The following is a 19,801-nucleotide window of genomic DNA, read 5'->3' as shown; positions in this document are numbered from 1 at the left end:
GTGCAGGACCCGGCACTTGGCCTTGTTGAACTTCATGCAGTTGGCCTCAGCCCATCGGTCCAGCCTACTGAGATCCTCCTGCAGAGCTTTCCTACCCTCAAGCAGATCGACACACGCACCTAACTTGGTGTCATCTGCAAACTTACTGAGGGTGCACTGGATCCCCTGATCCAGATCATCAAAAAGATATTAAAGAGGACTGGCCCCAGTACTGAGCCCTGGGGAACGCCACTAGTGACTGGCCTCCAACTGGATTTGACTCCATTCACAACTCTTTGGGCCTGGCTATCCAGCCAGTTTTTAACCCAACAAAGTGTACAGCAGACCAAGCCATGAGCAGCCAGTTTCTTGAGGAGAATGTTGTGGGAAACAGTGTCAAAAGCCTTACTGAAGTCAAGGTAGACCACATCCACAGCCTTTCCCTCATCCACTAAGCACGTCACTTTGTCATAGAAGGAGATCAGGTTTGTCAAGCAGGACCTGCCTTTCATAAATCTGTGGTTTCATAAATCTGTGGTTTCAGATGTCCGTGAATTTTGTGGCAGAAAGTGCAATAAAGAAAATCTACCACATGGATCTGAGATTGTTCAACTACAGTTTATGAGGAACATGAGAGAAGAAAAACATAGCCATTTTCTTTCCTCAGAAAAATACATGATTGGGAATATTAACAGTAGTGATTGGTTTTCTAATGGCTAATTTACATTTCCCCTTGTAAAGAGGTACTTAAAGTACAGGTTCTAAAAGATACCTTTCTTCACCTCCCTTCAGCAGCAGCTGACTCCCAGTCAGTCCTCCCAGGTACTCTGCTCACCGTGGTGTCATCTCGCTGAAGTGGGCAAGCTATGGAAGCAAGACTGGCTCTTACCAGCCTCAATCCCCAACATCTGTTTCTCTATGGAGGATGAACCAGCTTATGTCTCTCCTTAAGGCAGGTTGCAAGCATGCTTAGAGGTTAACAGGAGAATAAACTTCCCTTGTGTTGCCTTAGGGCCTAGTTCATCTCTGCACTGTTTTGTAGTCCTGAGCAAAGACAGGAAAAAAAAAGGCAATCTGCATCTTCCCTCCCCCGTCCTGAAGCTTTCCAGGAGCTTTTTCCTCTTGGTTGCCTGAGTGGAATTCTTATTAGTGTAAATGAAAAGTAAATAGGTATGTGGATGGATGCTTTGACTTGAAAAAGTGGGGTTTCAATTTGAGTTTCTGAAAAAAAAAATCCTCTGAAATGTTGAAACCTCATCTTCTACACACCCTTTTAATGAAAATGTGGCAGAATCAAACCCATAAGTGTTGACATAAATATAGAAGGATGTGGCTTAGAGTTGTATTTTCCTGAAACTGTACTTGCATTAGGATTTCTGTATCTTAATTTCCCATGTATCCTGACTTTTAATCATCCATATAATGTCATAAGCAGTGAGTCTCCTGATGGTTATTAGGAGCAAAATATGACATCTGAATTAGGCAGTAGAGATTCCTTCCTACATCCTCTACCCCATTACTTAGAATTCGAACAAGCTATGGACATTTGCAAAGCAAAAACTATCACATTGGCAGCTTCTCTGTATTCTCTACATTTAGAATTTTATCATTTTACATAAGATAAGCAGGACAAATATTTTAACAGTAGAGGTTTACTTACTTGCAGATCTTATATAAAAAACGTCAGTCTTACATTCCTATAATAAAATTCCTCATAAAAGCTTACCAGCTCTGTGAAAGTTTCTTGAAAATAAAATGCCCAATAACCACTTCCTGTTTTGTGTCCAAAATATTAACATCCAATAAGTTAAGTTGAAGTTTGTTCTTCAGTAAAGTTTGTTCTACAGAAGAGTAAAAAAGTGATAGATAATATTCTATTGTTGTTATTGAAAATGATGGTTAGAAGGTTAAATTGTCCCATCCAGACAGCAGATAAACATTATACTTTGTGAAAATCCCTTAAAGAAGGTTGTGCTTGAACACAAAATCTCCTTCAGTCTGTAACATGCTCTAGTAATAAAACTGAACGTAGAAAAGAAAACTTGAAAAATTGCAGCAACTTTTTTACGTACTGTCTAGGTTCATTTAAACATGGAGTTAAACAAAGACATTGTGAATTTACCCTGCTTTGTTTTATTATGCAGCATGCTCTGTTTGCCACATTTTGCTTCAATGGGTATTCTTGGTAAATAAGCACAACCAGAAAGCAGGCAGAGCAACAACAGAATTTGGCTCTCACTAATGCAATACTAATGAGTATATAATGCTACAAACAAGATCTTCCTCCCATAGGGATGATTTGTATCAGTCCAACAGACCCTACGGTAACTAAATCAGGAGTGGAAAACAAGTTAAAAAGATGTATTAAATATTTTTGACAGAGAAGGGAACTTTTCAAGAAAATATTTCCTACATTTTGATAAAGAAATTATAGGGTAAATGGTTGTAAATAATTGATAGTCTTCCCTTAGATAGGTGAAAGCAAAACTTTACCATCCTTTTAGCATTTTTTTTTTTGTTTCTGTCAGCTCTTGTCACTGAATACTTTAACATGCAGCTGTGATGATTTTGCAGATCTTCAAGACGTTTATGTGTCAGGTGTGTAAACCTGTATTTTCAAAGAACGCTTTTTGGTGACTAAGAGTTTCTCCTTCATGCTCACAGAATGCAGAGCAACATCACTTCTGCTCTAGCTCCAGGTATTAGCCTCTCCAAAAATCCTGTGCTGTCTCCATCCTCTTGCTCAGGGACAAGTTCTGGACTTCTAGGAAGCTTGTGCCACTGTAAGTCCCCACTTTTTTTGTTTTGTTTTGTTCCATGTCTTTACCTCTATCCCTACTCCTTCCTTCCTGCTCTGCAGTGCTCTGCTCCCACTGCTCTGTTTTCTCTTCTCACTCAGCTGTGCTGCTGCCAGCTGAAACCACCACATCATACTCTCACTTCCACCACATGGGCAGGGATGGTGGGAGTGAAACCGAGGCGCTTCTTACTGCGTGGAGACATACACGTAAGAGCAGTGGGGTGAGGACGTGGGAGCACATTGTGCTGGGACACACTGGTTACGTGGGGAGGCACTCTCCAGCTTTGCAACAGGCAGAGAAAGAAAACAGGCAACTGAAGGAGAGGGTCAGCGTTTACACGAATAGGCTAAGGAGCACAGTGTGTTCAACGGCATGGGGTACGTGCCACGTGTGAGGGCCACTAAAGGGGAGGTGGAATATAGGCCAGCTGAAGGTGTTTGAAAATCTCACTGCATGTGTTGGAGAGGAGCCCACGCCCGTGCCCTGCGCAGCCATGCAGGCAGACCCTTCCCTGCGCAGCGTGCTGTGTCTTGCCTTGCACACAATGAGCCCCCTGAGGGCTGTGCTCTTCAGTGCTTGTTAGCTGTACGCGCCACCTGATGTGGCTGAACACTAATCAACCCTACTTTGCTCCTTAACATAAAATTTTTCCTCCCATTGTTGCCCTTGTTCTTGTGATGCAAATAGCATCCGACAGCTCCGACTATTCCCACTGTGTGCCGGGCAGCAAGCTGGCAGGGGAGCAGCCACGGCTTCACGGCTTTCCTCTGCTGTGGCAGAGGTTTGTCTGCGGGGCTGGGGGGCGCACAGGGACACATGGGGTGAGGAGGGGTGCACAAGCAGGTCGGGAAGCTCACTGCGTGCTGGTAGTTCATTCACGGAGTGCAGAAGCACCTGGCCGTCACCCGGTCCCTCGGGACACCTCCTGCTTTGCTGGCAGAAAGCGCAGAGGGGGTCAGCTTGCCGCCAGCTGGTTTCATGTGGACGTCGAACAAACCCAAATTTTGGGGCTGAGTCGCCCCCCCCCCAGGGGGCTGCCTTGCCTGTTCCCTCGCTGCTTGAAGTTTTCTGGAGGGGACAGAGTGGAGCAATGACACCCTGGGGGGATGTCATCGCCCCAACTTGAGGGCTCCTCAGAGACCCCCGCCGGCCCCGGAGCCGTACCCAGCCGGCCCCCTGCGGGCGGACCCCGACCCCCTCCGCCCCACAGCGGCCGAGCCCGGCCCCCGCCCGCCCCCTTCGGCCCAGGGCAGCCCGCCGCCGCCCCTCCCCGTTAAACAGCGGTCCCGGCGCGGAGCAGCTCGCCGTCCTGCCCTGCCTTTTACCCTCCTCTCCCTTCCCGTCCCCTCCTTTGCCCGGCCCGGCCCGGCCCGGCCCTGGCCGCCATGGGGTGGGATGGCGGCGCTGCCCTGCTGCTGCTGCCCCTCGCCCTGCAGCTGTGCCCGGGCCGCGCCGCGCCGCCCGCCCCCCGAGGTAAGGCTCCGTGTCTCTATATCCATGCCTCTAGAGCTCCTTTCTTTATTCATTTGGCCTCCCCTCGCTCACAGGAGGCTCTGGGTTTGAGCCTCCCTGCTGCTGGCTCGGGGAGGGGAGCGCGCAAAGTGCCTGCCGAGCCCCCCTCCCTCTGCCCCTCCGCCCCGCCTGGATTCAGGTGTCCCTCGCTGCTCCATCAGCCGGCGTCTGCCCCCTCGAAAATCGGCAGAAATGGTGGATTTGGGGGCGCAGGGGTGCGCGGCAGCCGCCTCGAGCACCCGAAGTGTGCTCCGCAGCTGCGAGGTGCCGGCTTTTGAGCGAGGGGTGAACCGCGAGGCGATGGGAACGCGCCCAGCAGCTGCAGCTTGTAGAGTGCATCTTACACGGGGAAGAAGAGGCTGTCTAAATCCAGCCGTGCCTCGTACAGCTGCGTGGTGTGCGTACGAGGTCAGCACCTGCTTTGCTGTAGAGCGCGCATCAAGCGAGCTGCTGGCATTGTAATGTCATCCCTTGGCTCGGCAGGTGAAGCAGAGCTACAAGAGAGGTTAATTTGGCTGTGATTTCTGAAAGCCTGCATAAAAATCAGTCGTGATTAGAAATATTTCAGACAATTAGTCATCGTTGTTTAAAAAACAGTTCAACAAAATTGATTTTTTCTTTCAACGAAATGACTTTTTTTTTTTTCCAACAAAATCAAGAAATCCACTTTGGCAGGGCAGTTGGCAGTGAAAGAGCCCGCTCTCAGCCTGGGAAATCTGTAAGCTTGTCAGCCCGAAATCACTGCAGTGGGGTCAGGCTTTCACTCGAGATGACTAATGGGTCAGTAATTATTTTGAAACATGCTGAGCAGTGGTGGAGTGCTATTTACGTATGTACAGTTATCATGGTTAGTTGTGACTGGAGAAGAATCCTGGAGGGTTTCTGAAAGCTGGTGAAACATAGCAGCACTATTAAGGGAAATAAGGGTCTTTTATTTTGTGTTCTGTGCTCTCCTGTGTCACTAGTTTATTTTTATCATGTCCCTTCCTGACATCCTATTTTCAGAGCTAATCTTGATGTTTTTGGTCACATCTCCAAAGACTGTTTTGCAGCAGTGTCCATGTGTAGGTGACCTCTTGTTACTGTTCTCATAGGAGGGTGAACTGGTCCCTTCAAACAAAAAAAAAAAAAAAAAAAAAAAAAAAAAAAAAAAAGAAAGAAAGGGGGGAGAGCTGGGGGAGAAGACTTTTGGTCTGTGCTGAGTGTTCTGAGTTCAACCTGGTGGGTACACACAGTGGCACTTGTGCTCTCAGGCATGCCCAAGCCATTGCTCTCACTGCATCAATTGAAACCAGATGCTTGTGCCTTCCAGCTTTGGCAGTCCTATCTTACCAGTTTGTTTTCAAGTCTGCCTTTCCAAGGAGAGAAAAGAAAAGATGAGATTCTTCTTAAAAATGAAATCTGAAATCCTTGTAGATCTTGTTCCTTCCAAACAAGCAATTCTCTGTAAGGTTTAAGAGCTGTCTGCCTGCCAGCTCTACTTAGGGTGAAGGATGAGCTTTTCTTAACCCCACTGTTCTTCTGCTAACCGCTTCTGCTAGCACATGTGTAACTTAAAGCAAAGTATAGATTCTCACACCTCTACATGCTATTAGTGAAGACACCCCAAGAGAGGGTTCAGTAACATGCTGCTGAAGGATCCAGATCAGGCAGCATGCTTTATGGAATGCAGCTATCAAGCAAACTAATCTGAGCATTCATTTAAATATACAAATTTAAAGAAATCAATTACATTTTTCTGTAAGGTTAGACAGAAGTTCGCTGGTGTCCAATCATTACTTTTATAATACTTCTGTGCTTTGTATGAAATCAACCAACAGAACTAGAAGTACTGAACAAAATGTGATAGCACACTTTTTTCCTGTCAGGCTTAAGTGCTGTATTGCAGTGCTCCATTTGAGGACACAGCTGTGTAGTAATGGTTATTGCCTGCAAAACGGTGTTGTACAGAGTAGTTAGTTGCATGTCAGGCTTTTGTTTGAGGAACTGTTTTGCTTTCTGTGGACCAAATGTGCTGAAATTCCCAGCCTTTTGCCACTGCTGTCTGAATCACCGATTTCAGTTGGAGCCATGATTGTCCTGGGTGCTGTAAATCTGAACTGAATGAAAGGGGAGAGAATTTGTTCAATTCATCTTAGGTATGTTTCTTAGTTGTTTAACAACAATATACAAGGGTGTGCAGGCCATGGGCCTGATCCCTTTTGCATAGGGTGATTTGGGTGAGGAAATTGAGTGCACCCGCGGTAAGTTTGCAGATGAAACCACGCTGGGGGGAAGTGTCCATCTGTTGGAGGGCAGGAAGGCCCTGCAGAGGGACCTGGACAGGTTGGGTCAATGGGCAGAGGCCAATGGGATGAGGTTCAACATGGCTAAGTGCCGGGTACTGCACTTTGGCCAAAACAACCCCATGCAGTGCTACAGGGCTGGGGCAGGGTGGCTGGGAAGCTGTGCAGAGGAAAAGTACCTGGGGGTGCTGGTCGATGCTCACCTGAACGTGAGCCAGCAGTGTGCCCAGGTGGCCAAGAAGGCCAGCGGCATCCTGGCTTGTGTCAGGAATAGTGCAGCCAGCAGGAGCAGGGAGGTGATCGTCCCCCTGTGCTCTGCTCTGGTGAGGCTGTACCTTGAGCGCTGTGTTCAGCTTTGGGCCCCTCACTACAAGAAGGACATCGAGGCCCTGGAGAGGGCTATGAAGCCGGTGAAGGGCCTGGAACACAAGTCCCATGGGGAGCGGCTGAGGAAACTGGGGTTGTTTAGTCTGGAGAAGAGGAGGCTCAGGGGAGACCTCATTGCTCCGTGAAAGGAAGGTGTGAGGAGCTGGGGGTCAGCCTCTTCTCACAGATAACCAGTGCTAGGACTAGAGGGAATGGCCTCAAGTTGTGCCAGGGGAGGTTCAGGTGGGAAATGAGGAGACTTTTCTGCTCAGAAAGTGCAGGCAGGCACTGGGATGGGTTGCCCAGAGAGGTGGTGGAGTCACCGTCCCTGGGGTTCAAGGCAAGGTTGGACGTGGTGCTTAGGGACATGGTTTAGTGGGTGACATTGGTGTTAGGGAAATGGTTGGGCCAGATGCTCTTGAAGGTCTTTTCCAACCTTGATGATTCAGTGCTTCTATGAAAACTCTCAGTAGAATTGTAGGATCCTTGGACTTGGTATGGGTGTAGACTTGAGCTACGATCTATATTCTTCTATGAGATGAAGGGAAAAACATCTTCACTTCTTTTTTGGAAATAACATCAGTGTCCGAATGAATGGATGCTTTAGAAAGAGCAACAGAAACAGCACAAAGATGGACTCTAATTTAAGGGAATAAGATTTACCATATGGCTGTGGGTGGGACCACGTGCCCATATGGTTGTGCTCTGAGCACTCTTGAGTGCCCTTCAGCTCACGGTGTATGGAAATACTGGTTTAGTAGGATGGTCCCAGCTTCATAGGTGATGGTCCGTCTCTGAGGGAAAAGGATGGCCCAGCTCTGATAGGCCTATTGGAGTGGCAGTGGTGTGCAACTACTAGATATACCTGTATATTTAAATAGTGTTTGTGTATAGTCATTTATCAGTCTTCATTGGAAAGGTATAATGTACATTCTGCTCTGATGGAAGCAGGCTGGAATAAGACTTTACTGAGAATCTTCATGTAATAGGTTGAGCTTGGGGACATCACAGATTTAGGAACACTGAGGAATAACCCAGCTTGTTGTTTCAGTGCCATGAGGGGGATCGCTGGCGTACTTATGAGTATAATACTTAGACTCTTTGCTGATGTATTGTGCAAAAATTAAAAAGAAAAATTGGAAACAGATTTCACTATGCCTTCAGGGTTATTTTTTTGTCAGGCCTGTCTTTCTTTGTTATCTGTGCCAGAAGGGAAAGATGAGTCTTATTTATATATTATATCTTCTCAGAAGTCAGTGAAGTAAGAAGGAGGCTATGAATATCTTATTACTTACCTGGCTCTTTAGCATTTTAATTGATGCCCTGCAAATGTCATCAAAATATTTCTTAGGATAAGCACACTGGAAATCTGTCTGAAATTTTGATGCTGGATTCTGAATGAAATAAAAATATTCATTTGAATTTATGAAAGCAGAAATAGTTTGAAAAGATTTCTGTTGAGGTACATTGCCAAAGACGTGAATCTTGGAGACCTACCTGGAAATATTTGACGACATCAATTTGAAAACTATTTCTGTTTTTCTAAATTATCAATAATTCCTTTAAAAAAAAGTCACAGAAAGGTAGTTGGTTGCAACAAAATCTCTGTAATATTTTCATATTATTCACTTCTGTTTTCATATTCCTTATTTTAGGAAGGACATTTTGTGCAATTTTAGAGTATCTATATGGAAATAGAGAAGAGTGTGCAATCTTCTACAGGGTGGCGTAGGGATGAACAACTTCCAGGTGGAGTTATTCTCTGCTCATTATTGCATTTAAGCTGCTGTTGAAACTTTATTTTTCAGTTATTGATCTTCTTTCATATTCCAACAAGAGAGTGGTGACAAACTTCCTGCAACAAGCACTTGGCGATCCTACGCTGAATGAAGTGTTCTTGCTCTCAACATTCAAACTGCAGCCAAAGAGCACAGCCACCATATTTGGCCTGTATTCATCAACTGGAAACAGCAAGTATTTTGAGTTTACAGTAGTGGGACGGATGAATAAAGGTGAGTTGTTTGGAGTAAGTAGAGTAAAACTAGTATGGGATCCATGGTTATTGCTACCTCACAGAGGGACATTGAAAATAGCGTGACTAACCTTTGTGCTTGAGTCATTCCTGCTGAGGGTTGTGTCCACTTAGCCCCCCCCCTCACAAGGCAAAAGAGTTGGCAACATCCACTCTCCCCTTCTGCTGCGTCCCTCTTGCTGGATGCTGCTTGCTCCTGGGCAGGGAAAGCTGACCTGACAGCCAGCTGGTATCCCTGCTCTACCATGCAGCTTGCTTTGAGTAATGCTGAGAAAGTGGGGGTGGGGGCAAAGTATTGGAGAAAGGAGTCATTTTTTTTTTTTTCCTCCTTTTCTTTCCCCTTGGGACAGTCACTGGTTCTTATTACTTAGGAATGCGAGGGACACACGCACATGCCGCCTCATGCATATGAAAGGCCAGTTCTTGTTCCATTGACCCTGGAGGTTAGCTGTGACTACGCAAGACAAACATTCCTAGCACTTACAGGATCTTTTGGGTGAATTAAAGTGTATGTTCGTAATTTAATGAAATTGGTTCATTAGGAGGCAGAGTAGAAACTTCAGTAAATTTTTAGAAATTGATAGTTTTCATTACTCTCTAGACCGTATCTAGGATATATTGCAATATTAAGGTTCAGTGAAAAATGATCAGATGATGTAAATTATTGTTGCTCCATTGACTTCACCACTGCTATGATAATTTGTTGCTGTCGTTATTATGGTCAGGCAGCTGACTGAGCCTATATATAAGAAACTACTCAAAAATGTCAGTTGAGATACAGGAAAATTATTCTATATGCTAAAGAAAAGCACAACTTTTATTTGGGAAATGCAGGGAAGTGAGTTGGATAAAACACTGGTAGTTTTATCAGGTCTACCAAAGTCTTTCTGAGGTCAGAGAATAGTAACTTTTCTGCTCTGTTTGTACTGAGGGCAGGTAAGAAGTGGTCACTCAGTCATATCAGTAACTGTAGTGCAGTTCCTAAAACTGTTTACTTAATTTCTAAATAAGTGATATATCACACATGCTTTCTCTCTATTCCTCTCTCACTTGTGCATGCACAAAATTATGCCTGTAAATGTTATATAGGAATGCATATGTATGTACACATGTGTATGTAAATAATTGTAAGCTCATCAAGCTTTTCAACTTGCAACAATACGTGCGTGACTGATAGTTACTGATATGTATGGTAAGTCTGTTATAATTAATAGACTTAGGAAGCTTCATGGTGGAAAGTTGCATGGTTTCTTTTGATTTTGTCCTCAGTATATTAGAGTTGTATTTGAAAAGTGTCTGTGACAGGATCGTAGTGTACAGATGGACAACGTGAAGCAGCTTCTACTGTCAGTGACTAGTGCCATTTTTATTCTGAGTAGTTGTAGGGCTCTTGTAACCTACCTGTTGCAAAGGACTAGTTGAACATGGGGAGTCTTTTCACAGCAAGTCTGTTCTACGGAGGTCTCTTTGCCTCCTTGTTATTTTAGAGCACCTTGTTTAAGACGTATGGCACTGTGTGAATAGTAGGCAGTGTTTCACAGTGTTTTCACGTGTGATTTCTCTGGAAGTGTCAAGTGTCCCATATGGCTACTTCATACAGTAAGTTAAGCTGTATCTAGAAGATCATCACGTGAGCTGGAAGTATGGCGCGTGGGGGCTGTTTGTGATCCTCTCAAGGGTGGAGATCATCACTTCAGTGGTGAGCCAATGTTGGCATCTTAGCAAAACGTAAGGTTTAAATATCTGGGCTTTTGGAAGGATGTATACAGGCATTCCTCTGCATGATATTTCTGCTTACGCACCCAGGTCTGATTTAAGTAGCCCAAAGCCAGCCTCAGTTACCTTTTAAAATGCTACATACGAAAACTGTATTCCCTATGGTTTGCTGATGTTCTGTTTTTGTTATGGTAAACATGATAGTAAATATGTTCATAATACCAAAACGCTTTTTAAAGCACAAACTTCGTGAGAATTTTTTTCCCTTTGATTTGCTAAGTCCATACTGAGGTCTTGCCAGCCCAGCATTAGCTTACCTACGTGATGTAATAACTTTTGCCGTGAATCTCTCACCATTTTATAGTCTTACTGGTGCAAGATACGTTGAGGTAAGATGTCCTAGGTGTATCTGAATTGCTGGGCAACTGCTTAACTTGTTTTGGTTAGATCAATGTGCTTCTTAGAGGCAAATTGCAAATGAAGTCTGTGGGTTTCTTATTCTTTTTGAACAATTCCTTTCTGGAAAAAAACAGCAGTGAATGCATAAAACTAATATAACTTAACAACTCTGTAAGGTGATTCCTACTTACTGTCAGGATTAGTAGTTTCACTGAAAGTTTGTTTCCTAAATAGAGCATGTGAGCCACTGAGCCTCGGGAATGTCAGTGTAAGATATCTTAGCAGCAAAAAATTAACATAGGGGCTTGGATGGGTTAAGTCTTATGGAGGCAGTGGTCCAGCAGAAATCTCCCTTCAAAAGCCTACTCTAGTTTACCAGATGGGTATTTGGCTTTGGCTGAGGAAGGAATACTTGATCATTCATCCAAGCCAGACTGCTGCTTGTCTTGAAACTGTTCTGGCAGGGTCTGTTTAGAGCCTTGCCACCATCTCTCCTCCTCCTTTAACTTACTGCTGCACTTGGTCACTATGAGTGCCGGGCCCAGATCCAAGGACCTTGCTTTTATACGACCCAGTGTGCATAATATTTACATAAGTAAAATGTCTGCAACATACTCTGTCTTGCCAGATCTTTGAGTTGGCCAATAAGTGCTAAATTTTAGCAAGTTCCTGGTGACCTCATGCACCTTTGCGGAAATCTCAGCGCTGGCAGCATTTTGACATAGACAGCAGTGAAAACATTCCTGATATTGATCACAGCTGCTGAGGCTTTAGCAGTAGTGTAGAATTGAAAGATGGAGACATACCCAGCCCTGTTTATGCTGGTATAAATCTGAATTAGTTTAATCATTAGACCTAGCAATTAAAGATTGTCAGGCATCTTCTGAGTTATTGGGTACATGTCCCCTACTAGCTGAAATAGCACGATGTCAGAGGGTACATTAGTAGTTGGAAGTTGAGAAGAAAATTTGTTACGTGAGTAGAAATGGCATGAATTCAGTAAGTGCTAGACTAATGGCTTCTCTGAAGCTGGTAAGAGCTTTTTCCTTCTATCATAACCACAATTTTTAGTCGTCCTCATTTCAGTGTAGACATTTCTTGAAGATCAGAGTATGTGTGAGCTCTTGCTTGATGCAATAGTGGCAGTGCTCTGAACTTCAGACAGATGTTGAAAAGAGCTGGCACTTAACTACTTAGGTACACAGTGTCTGTGCAGCTTGACTCCTCAGTGCATGGAACTGTTGCCACGAGGAAGTAAAGGACACGCAGAGTTGGTGATCGGTGGGATCTTTAAACCAAGGTCTTTTTAACACTGTAGAATTGTTATATGCTGTCTGGATGCTCTCAGCTCAGTGTTTCTGCAGATAGCTGTGTGCGTTCAGAGAGCTAGAGAGATTTTTGTGGAGAGAAATAGCTATCTGGTCTAAGAGATTTTTAGCTTGGAGATCCTAGCTTACAAATCCAATTTCCTAAGGAAGGAGTCATTTTTAAAATACTATGCCATATGTAAGAGTTTTTGTTTGGCTGCTCTTGAGGTTTTGATGGTGCATTTTATTTCTATTATCTGTTGCTTGAAGTATCAAATAGGTAATTCACAAAAGTCTTAAAGTAAGAGTGAGAAGGGAATCAGTCATCTTCAAGGGCGGGATGTGTCTTTTCTCCATTGTATTTTTGTTTTCATATCTGATTTGTTAGAGTAAAATGCGGATTATCTCATCGGAATTGTGCTTTCTTCAGAGACGCATTTGGTTACACTGTCAGATGGCTTTGAGTGCAATATGCTTCACTGAAGCTGATTTTCTAGTTGTACATTTCTGCTACCAAGTATTTCTAGGACTATCAGATATGTACCTGCCAAAGTGCTGACTGCATGCTGCTAGCTATAACTGCTACCTTTATCACCGTTTTTTAGCACTGTGTGTCCTTAAGGTGATGTGTTTCATTGCTTAAGCCAGTTAAAAAGGCTTGAGCAAAGCAGTGGAAAACTTCCTACAGGCAGCAATTCCTTACACACTGGGCGTCACACAAGAGTTCTGGTAATTTGAGGGTCCACATCCCATTTATTCTTACCATGTCCAGAGAGCAATTACAGATTTCCACAGGATCTTTCTTGATCAGACATGGATTATTCGCTACCCTCTGATAGTCATTCTGTGTTTTGTTCCAGTGGTACTTCGTTATCTGAAGAGTGATGGGAGGTTGAACTCAGTGATTTTTAGCAACATCCAGCTGGCTGATGGGAAACCCCATGCTGTCATCTTGTGGCTGAGTGGTCTGCAGCAGGAATCAAGCACAATAGAGTTGTATCTGGACTGTCTGCAAGTAGGTGCCATTCAGGACCTGCCAAAAGCATTTTCAACTCTGCCTGAGAGGTCAGCAGCAGTAGAATTGCACATCTTCCAGAAGAAGCCACAGGTGAGCAGGAAAACTGGGAGCAGGGTGAGCACTTGGAGGGACCGTCAGAGATCCTCTGGATCACTGAATCCAGATCTCTGAAATAAATGTAAATAACGTTCCCTATCAAACAGCTGAAATCTTAGCTTCACTGAACCCAGTAGTAGTTTTACTATTCATTGTAAACACAGTTTCTGGCTTTTTTTTTTTTTTTTTTTTTTTTTAAAAAACAGCCTCCATCACTTCTGTTTAGGTGCTTCTTGGGGACTGAACTTTTGTAAGCTCTTAACCGATACAATAAGGGCAGCTCTTCATGAGCTTCTTACAGCCATTGAGCAAGGGTGAGTAACCTGTGGCTGGTTATGTGGTTCTTCTCTTCATAAGCCACGTGGACTTAGAAGACAAAAGTGGCAACTTGTGTGTTGCCAGCTGAGTGTCAAAACTCCATCTGTTGCACTGCAATGGCTTTTCTGCTTCTGTCTCCCAATCAGGGATTGGCATAGCCTCATGTCAGTTCTGTATCAGTAGTCCAAGGTAAAGAGTATCCTCCTCCACAAGCATCTTCTGTCACTGTTAATGCAAAATTTGCTTTAGGAAGTGCAAAGGCATTCTGCCCCCAGGTGGCCCCTGAGCTTTGTTTCATTGCAGACTTGAAAATGGGGAATCACCAAGGAGCTTACATACTTGATATGAACGTAAAGCTGTTTGAGAGGGGGAAGAAGGACTGCTTTGGATTCAGTTCAACAACAACAAATTGTGTACCACAATATATTTAAAAATAAAAAATAAAAAAAAATCCCACTATGTGAGATTATATGAATTTTAACAGATGGGGGGGGAGGCAAGGAAGAGTTTGAAATAAAAGCCATAGGTATTTGAAAATCTGCAAGGCAACAATTTGGGATTTTACTACAGTTGGGATGGTGATGGGCAGTTCTTAAGGGAAGGTTTAGGAGCCCTACGTGCTTGGGAAGTACAGATCTTCTTTGAAAAATTAATCTGCTTTCTCTGATATTTTGCATTATTCCCATTCTTGTAACAGAACTGAACTCTCGCTTTTTGTTGTGACTCCAGGATACACTGGATGAGCTGAAGCTGGTAACCGGAGGAACACTTGCCCAAGTGGGGAACCTGCAGGACTGTTTTCTTCAGCAAATTGAACCTGCTTCTCAGTACAATGGTAAGGCCTGCAACCAGGAGTTGAAGTGGTTCATGGGGATACCAGTGCAAAGAAGTCATTCTGGTGAATATTAAAAATGTGGAGAAGCTCTATAGACAAGTATGCTAATTATTTGACCAATTTACAGCCATGACAATATTCCAGGAATGTTTTAGAAATGTCTCAATTTGGAGAGAAAACAAATACTGTCCAGTGATAAAGAACTGATGATCTAGTGGAGAAGGAGAGTCAGATGATTAGAAGAGGCTTTTTAGTGTAATTTTGTAAGATGATACTTCTGTGAACACAGTCTGTTTGTGTCGTTTTTTGTGGGTCACCTGAACACTCTGGAGACAGGAAGGACAAAGCATGAGAGGTTGCAGGGTGTGTTGGTGCTGCAGTTACAGAGCCTGTGCATCTGTGTGGAAAAAGCCATTGCAAGGCAGCCACTAGTCCTGCCATAAGTTAGCTGACATATTTGTTCACCTGCTGGGCCAGAAATCTGCTGCAAAACCAAATCCTTTTCTTGCTGTGCTATGTATTGTGGAGACCAAGCTGGGAGGAGGGAGGAAAGAAAGGAACAGAGGCTGTTGGGATTCCTGCAGGGATGCATTTCTGCTGCATGCAGTCCTATGTGACTGCACTCTCAGGCGAGGATGCTCTCTAACCTCTCAACGCCGCAAATCCAGGCTAGACTGCCCCATCTGTACTACTTCCTAGTCCCTGTCATCTGCCTTACTGCTGTGGGTGTGAGGGAACTGAATGGATTCACACTGTGTGCAATATGTTAATATGTGACAACAATGGGGGAGAGAAAATAAGTGAGCTTGAGACTTGAAATAGAATCCATGTGAAATATCCTCTTTCTCTCACACTTTCCTGTCCTCCAGGACAGGCATTGCTACTTTAGATCAGAGTAGATTTGATGTGACTGGGTAAAAAGATGCAGAATGTTTATGTGAGAGCATTCTGGATGCTAAATAAGAGTATAGGAATCAGTGCTGTGCCTTGCAGCTGTATAAATCCTCTGTTGTACATGCTTCTGTTTTCTTGCTTCTTAACATATATTCAACCAGGCAAAAAAGTAAAATCCATAATTAAACTATTTTATCATTGAAGGTCTGCTTTTCTTTTTCCATAGATCAACAGGGACTTGCACGTATGCAGGAAGGGCAATTCAGTGTCTCCTCCTGGAAAATCTCACATCTTTGTGAGCAGCATTTCAAAATTGCAGCTTTCTCATTTGTCTTTCTGCTCATTAATCAGTCTGAACTGTAGTAATACAGAGAGATATAGTTTCACTGTCTGGCTGTCTCCACCTGGCTGAGCTATTTGAACTGGCAACTCAAATTCAGTTGTTTATAGCCTTCATGTGGATTTAGTATCATATTAAAACTATTCTAAAAAAGAAGAAAAAAAAAAAACCTCAAATGTATTCAAGGTCTTTATAGTCAAATCCACCAAAGGAAAAGGTGCAAATGTTCCAATGGCAATATTAACTCAGCTGCCTTACGCTTTATATATGCTTCACAGTGCCCTTTTACAGGAGCAATATATCAGATAACCACAATTTTGCCTTTAGCCAGAAAAAACAGCAATGCAACTGCTTAGCAGAATAGGGGTATGAGACCTATGTATCTTGGTAAAAGCACGATTTTCATGTTAATCAGAAAATCATGAACAGAGCTTTGGACCTGAATAACTGTACGTGAGTTAGGCTGCATGTCTGGTCATTGCTCACTGCTGTGGCAGCAGCATTCCCTCCATGCTCAGCTTGTGAGGCTGAAGCACCTTATCAGTGTAGCTGAGACCTGAGAATATGATGATCAGATAAATATTGAACATGTATTTGGGTCTTCCCACATGTGCAGGAAAATACTCTGCAAGATACACTGACTTTGGTAGATGAGATCAGTGTGCCACATGTAACCAGCATCAGAAAATCACTCAGGTTGGAAGAGACCTTTGGTTCATGAAGAGACCATCTGGTTCATGTAGGGTACCTGAACTTGACATAGTAAGTTTTTAAAAACAAACAAGCAAAAAATCCTGTGTCCCATGAGATCAAGGGGTATTTTTGTTGTTGTGTTTGTTTTATTATTATTATTTTTTTTTTTTCTCACCTCGCTACTGTGTACCAATATAGACCTACAGGGAAGAGTCTGAGTGAGAGGAATGATAGTGTTGCATTCCCTGAATTTCCCCAACAGTTCGTGGGAAACAGAGCTCTGTTACTTTTGGTCTTTTCTCAGGGGTCTCTAGTTTTCTGTTTGGTATTGAGAACTGGCTTTGTTGCAAGTTTGTGGCCTGTTGCATAGATGTTTTGTGAGTCGGTACAAACTCTGCACCCCCCAGTACTTAATACATGTTTTCTGTGATAAGTCTGTACAGATTTGAACAAATGTCTCCTGGCAAAAAGATCATTACACATCTGCGGAGATATTTCCTTCTGTTTAGTTTTGAACCTGCCTCTTAGTAATTGCATGTATAACATCTACATGAAGCTTCTTTGGTAGTAGGTTACAGACTGACAAGAAACTACTCATCAACTGCTATCTAGCTAACTACTATCTTCAACTACTGTAATCATGGCTGGATCTCTAACTTTGGCCATGTAACCACAACCTCTTTAAATGACACTTCAGGACTGGCCTTGCTGAATGGTCTTCAGTGCAGTGCTTAAGCCAGTATCACTCCCAAGAGGACTAGAAGAAGGGCCAGTAGATCTATGAGGCATTTCAGTGGCCCGTCACCCTGCATGGGTTGGTTATCTGAGCAAGGCAACTGGGCACCTGCTCCAAATGCAAGGGCCTGTAGAAGATACAGGGAAGAGAAGGAGCCTGTCATGACCTCAGACTTGAAGAGAATAAGTGGGTCAAGGGGCTTCAGTTCCCTCTTGGAGAGTAATTCTTCCAATCCATCTCTGAATTTAATAATTGTCATGAAAGATATTCTGTCAGGTTGTTACTGACTCAAAATATAGAGGTGGGCACTCACTGTGCTGGGCAGATGCCTAAGCAGGTGGGGGCATGGATGACAGTGACTACATGGTAGAACCAGATAGCCACATGTACATACTGAAGCTATATGGCTAACTCCTGGGAAAAGCCACTCCAAAATATGCTCTGCAGCATTCTGTGGCCCAGCAGCTCTCTGAAGAGCCTTTCCAAGCTCTGACCATGGACAGTCAGTTATTCTGCTAGAGGTAGGCCTTACCACAGGACTTGGCTTTAAATGTAGGAGGAAAAAGAAATGCTATGGTTAGTCATCTGTTTATGCTCCACTACCCAAATTTGTAAACAGGACATGTAGTTCATGTCAGTATAACCTATTTAATCCACCTTAACATCCAGCATTCCTCAAAAGTGTACAAAATTGATTGGTTTTTCATTGAAATGCTAGTGAATAAAGAAGCATCTAATATCTTGAGATTTTTTTTGCAAGTTTCAGTCAACAATGCCTAGACCATTCTTTATTTAATTATTATAACTAATGTATATTTTTTATTTAAAAAAAAAAAAAAAGGTAAAACAAGAACAGACTCCTGCATCTGGCCTAACAATCAGTGGGCCAGGGTTTGTGATTGGATTCTGAAATACTCAGAAATTAATTCTTGCTATCTTCCTCCACAAATAAAAATCAGAAAAGGCTGGGACTAGAATAGAGGCAAGTCCTTGAACAGGTTGTTCCTGAGTCTTTAAACTTGTTTAGTATTCTGATGGAAAAAATCTGAAATGAAGGAAAAGTAATATATGAGGAGTAGAACAACTTGCACCAGAATATTTGGAAACATTTAGAGACACTCTGAAGTACCAAACTTTGAGGTAAACATTAAGAAAAGCATTTTTCATACAGGCTTTTAGTACTCTGAAAAGCAATATGTGAATAAACTTCCCTGAAGCCACTGGGCGTAATATCAAAATATCCTGCTTGCTTAGAATGCAAAACAGCATGTATTTGTGACGGTTATTTTGACATGCAGACTTTGAGAAGTAAATAATGGGAAGTAAACAAATAGCTGCTTGAGAGAGCAAGAAACTCAGAAGTGAGCTACAAACAAATTACTCTGCTAACCATACTCTTTTATTCTTCCCTGTCATTGGATCAAAATTTATGTTTCATTTAACAAATATAAGTTTTGCGTGAAGATCATGGGTCAAGTTTGCTCTTTCCTTACAGCTCTGTACAGATCTAGCTTTTGGTCTTTTCTATGAGTTCTTTAATTTTCTATTTGGTATTGAGAACTAGTTTTGATGACAGTTGGTAGCCTGTTGAGTGGATATTTTGTCAGTCCATATGAATTCTGCACCCACCAGAAGCAAACACAGCTGTGGAAATGGTGCACAGAGCAACGACCTGCCTTTTGGAAGAAAAGCCAATGGACAGTTGCAGTTATTAAAACTGCTGTTTTGGCCAGAGCAACTGCTTTTGATGCATAGTCAGAGCTGCATGATGAGTTTGCTCAAAAAGTTGGGTAACTTCATGCTGGAAAGTGTTCAGGGGTTGGTTGTAGTGATGTGGAATACATTCGCATAGCCTAAGTTCCATTTGCATGGGCAGATGCTTCATGCTTCTGCCTTGCCCTGCTATCTCAAATGGGTTATCACAAAAATACTCCTTTACAGTCTTAGAGTTTCACTTAGGGCCTTGTAGGATCTTGTAATGCTGGTAGCATTAGTTGCCTATATTGCTAGATCTTAGCAGAGAGCTTTGATGCTGAATGAAACAATGAGGGAAAAATCACAGACTGCTTTTCTGTCTGTGTGAAAGAAGTTTGTGCTTTCTCTGCCTCTTTCTGTGGCATACGTTGAAGTTCAGTCCAGAAAAGTGTTGATTTCATGCAAATCCCTCTGTAAAAATTGGAGCTAGATACTACGTTTCCTCTAAGTATAGCCACAGGACTTAAGCAACTGGCCTCCTTGGCTTTTCAAGGTGCTTCCATCTTGTTTTTCAGAAACGATAGTGACAAATGAAGGAGTTATGTGCATTGTGCACTCTTTTTCATTGCTGTTTCCCTACAGGAGATTTTAATAGGCAGCTGATGAGCCAGATGATGCAGATGAACCAGATACTGGGTGATGTGAAAGACCTTCTGAGACAACAGGTACTGCATAAAGACTTCAGTGTGAAATCTCCTATGCTTGCGACTTCAGTAGGG

At 43.2% G+C, this 19,801-nt stretch overlaps 1 protein-coding gene across 1 annotated transcript in view; it reads left to right on the top strand.

Annotated features, from left to right (window-relative positions):
• Positions 1 to 4,073: 4,073 nt before the first annotated feature.
• THBS4 (thrombospondin 4) overlaps positions 4,074 to 19,801 on the top strand; it is a 38,992-nt gene continuing 23,264 nt past the window's right edge. Inside the window, exons 1-5 of the mRNA XM_032206574.1 lie at positions 4,074 to 4,253; positions 8,752 to 8,955; positions 13,258 to 13,505; positions 14,559 to 14,664; positions 19,665 to 19,747. Coding sequence (XP_032062465.1) covers positions 4,166 to 4,253; positions 8,752 to 8,955; positions 13,258 to 13,505; positions 14,559 to 14,664; positions 19,665 to 19,747 — 729 coding nt within the window. The 5' untranslated portion in view covers positions 4,074 to 4,165. The remainder of the gene's footprint in view (positions 4,254 to 8,751; positions 8,956 to 13,257; positions 13,506 to 14,558; positions 14,665 to 19,664; positions 19,748 to 19,801) is intronic.

This window comes from Aythya fuligula, chromosome Z (assembly GCF_009819795.1).
Source record: "Aythya fuligula isolate bAytFul2 chromosome Z, bAytFul2.pri, whole genome shotgun sequence".
In the NCBI taxonomy this organism is placed as follows: domain Eukaryota; kingdom Metazoa; phylum Chordata; class Aves; order Anseriformes; family Anatidae; genus Aythya; species Aythya fuligula.
This window is presented reverse-complemented; position numbering and strand designations above follow the sequence as displayed.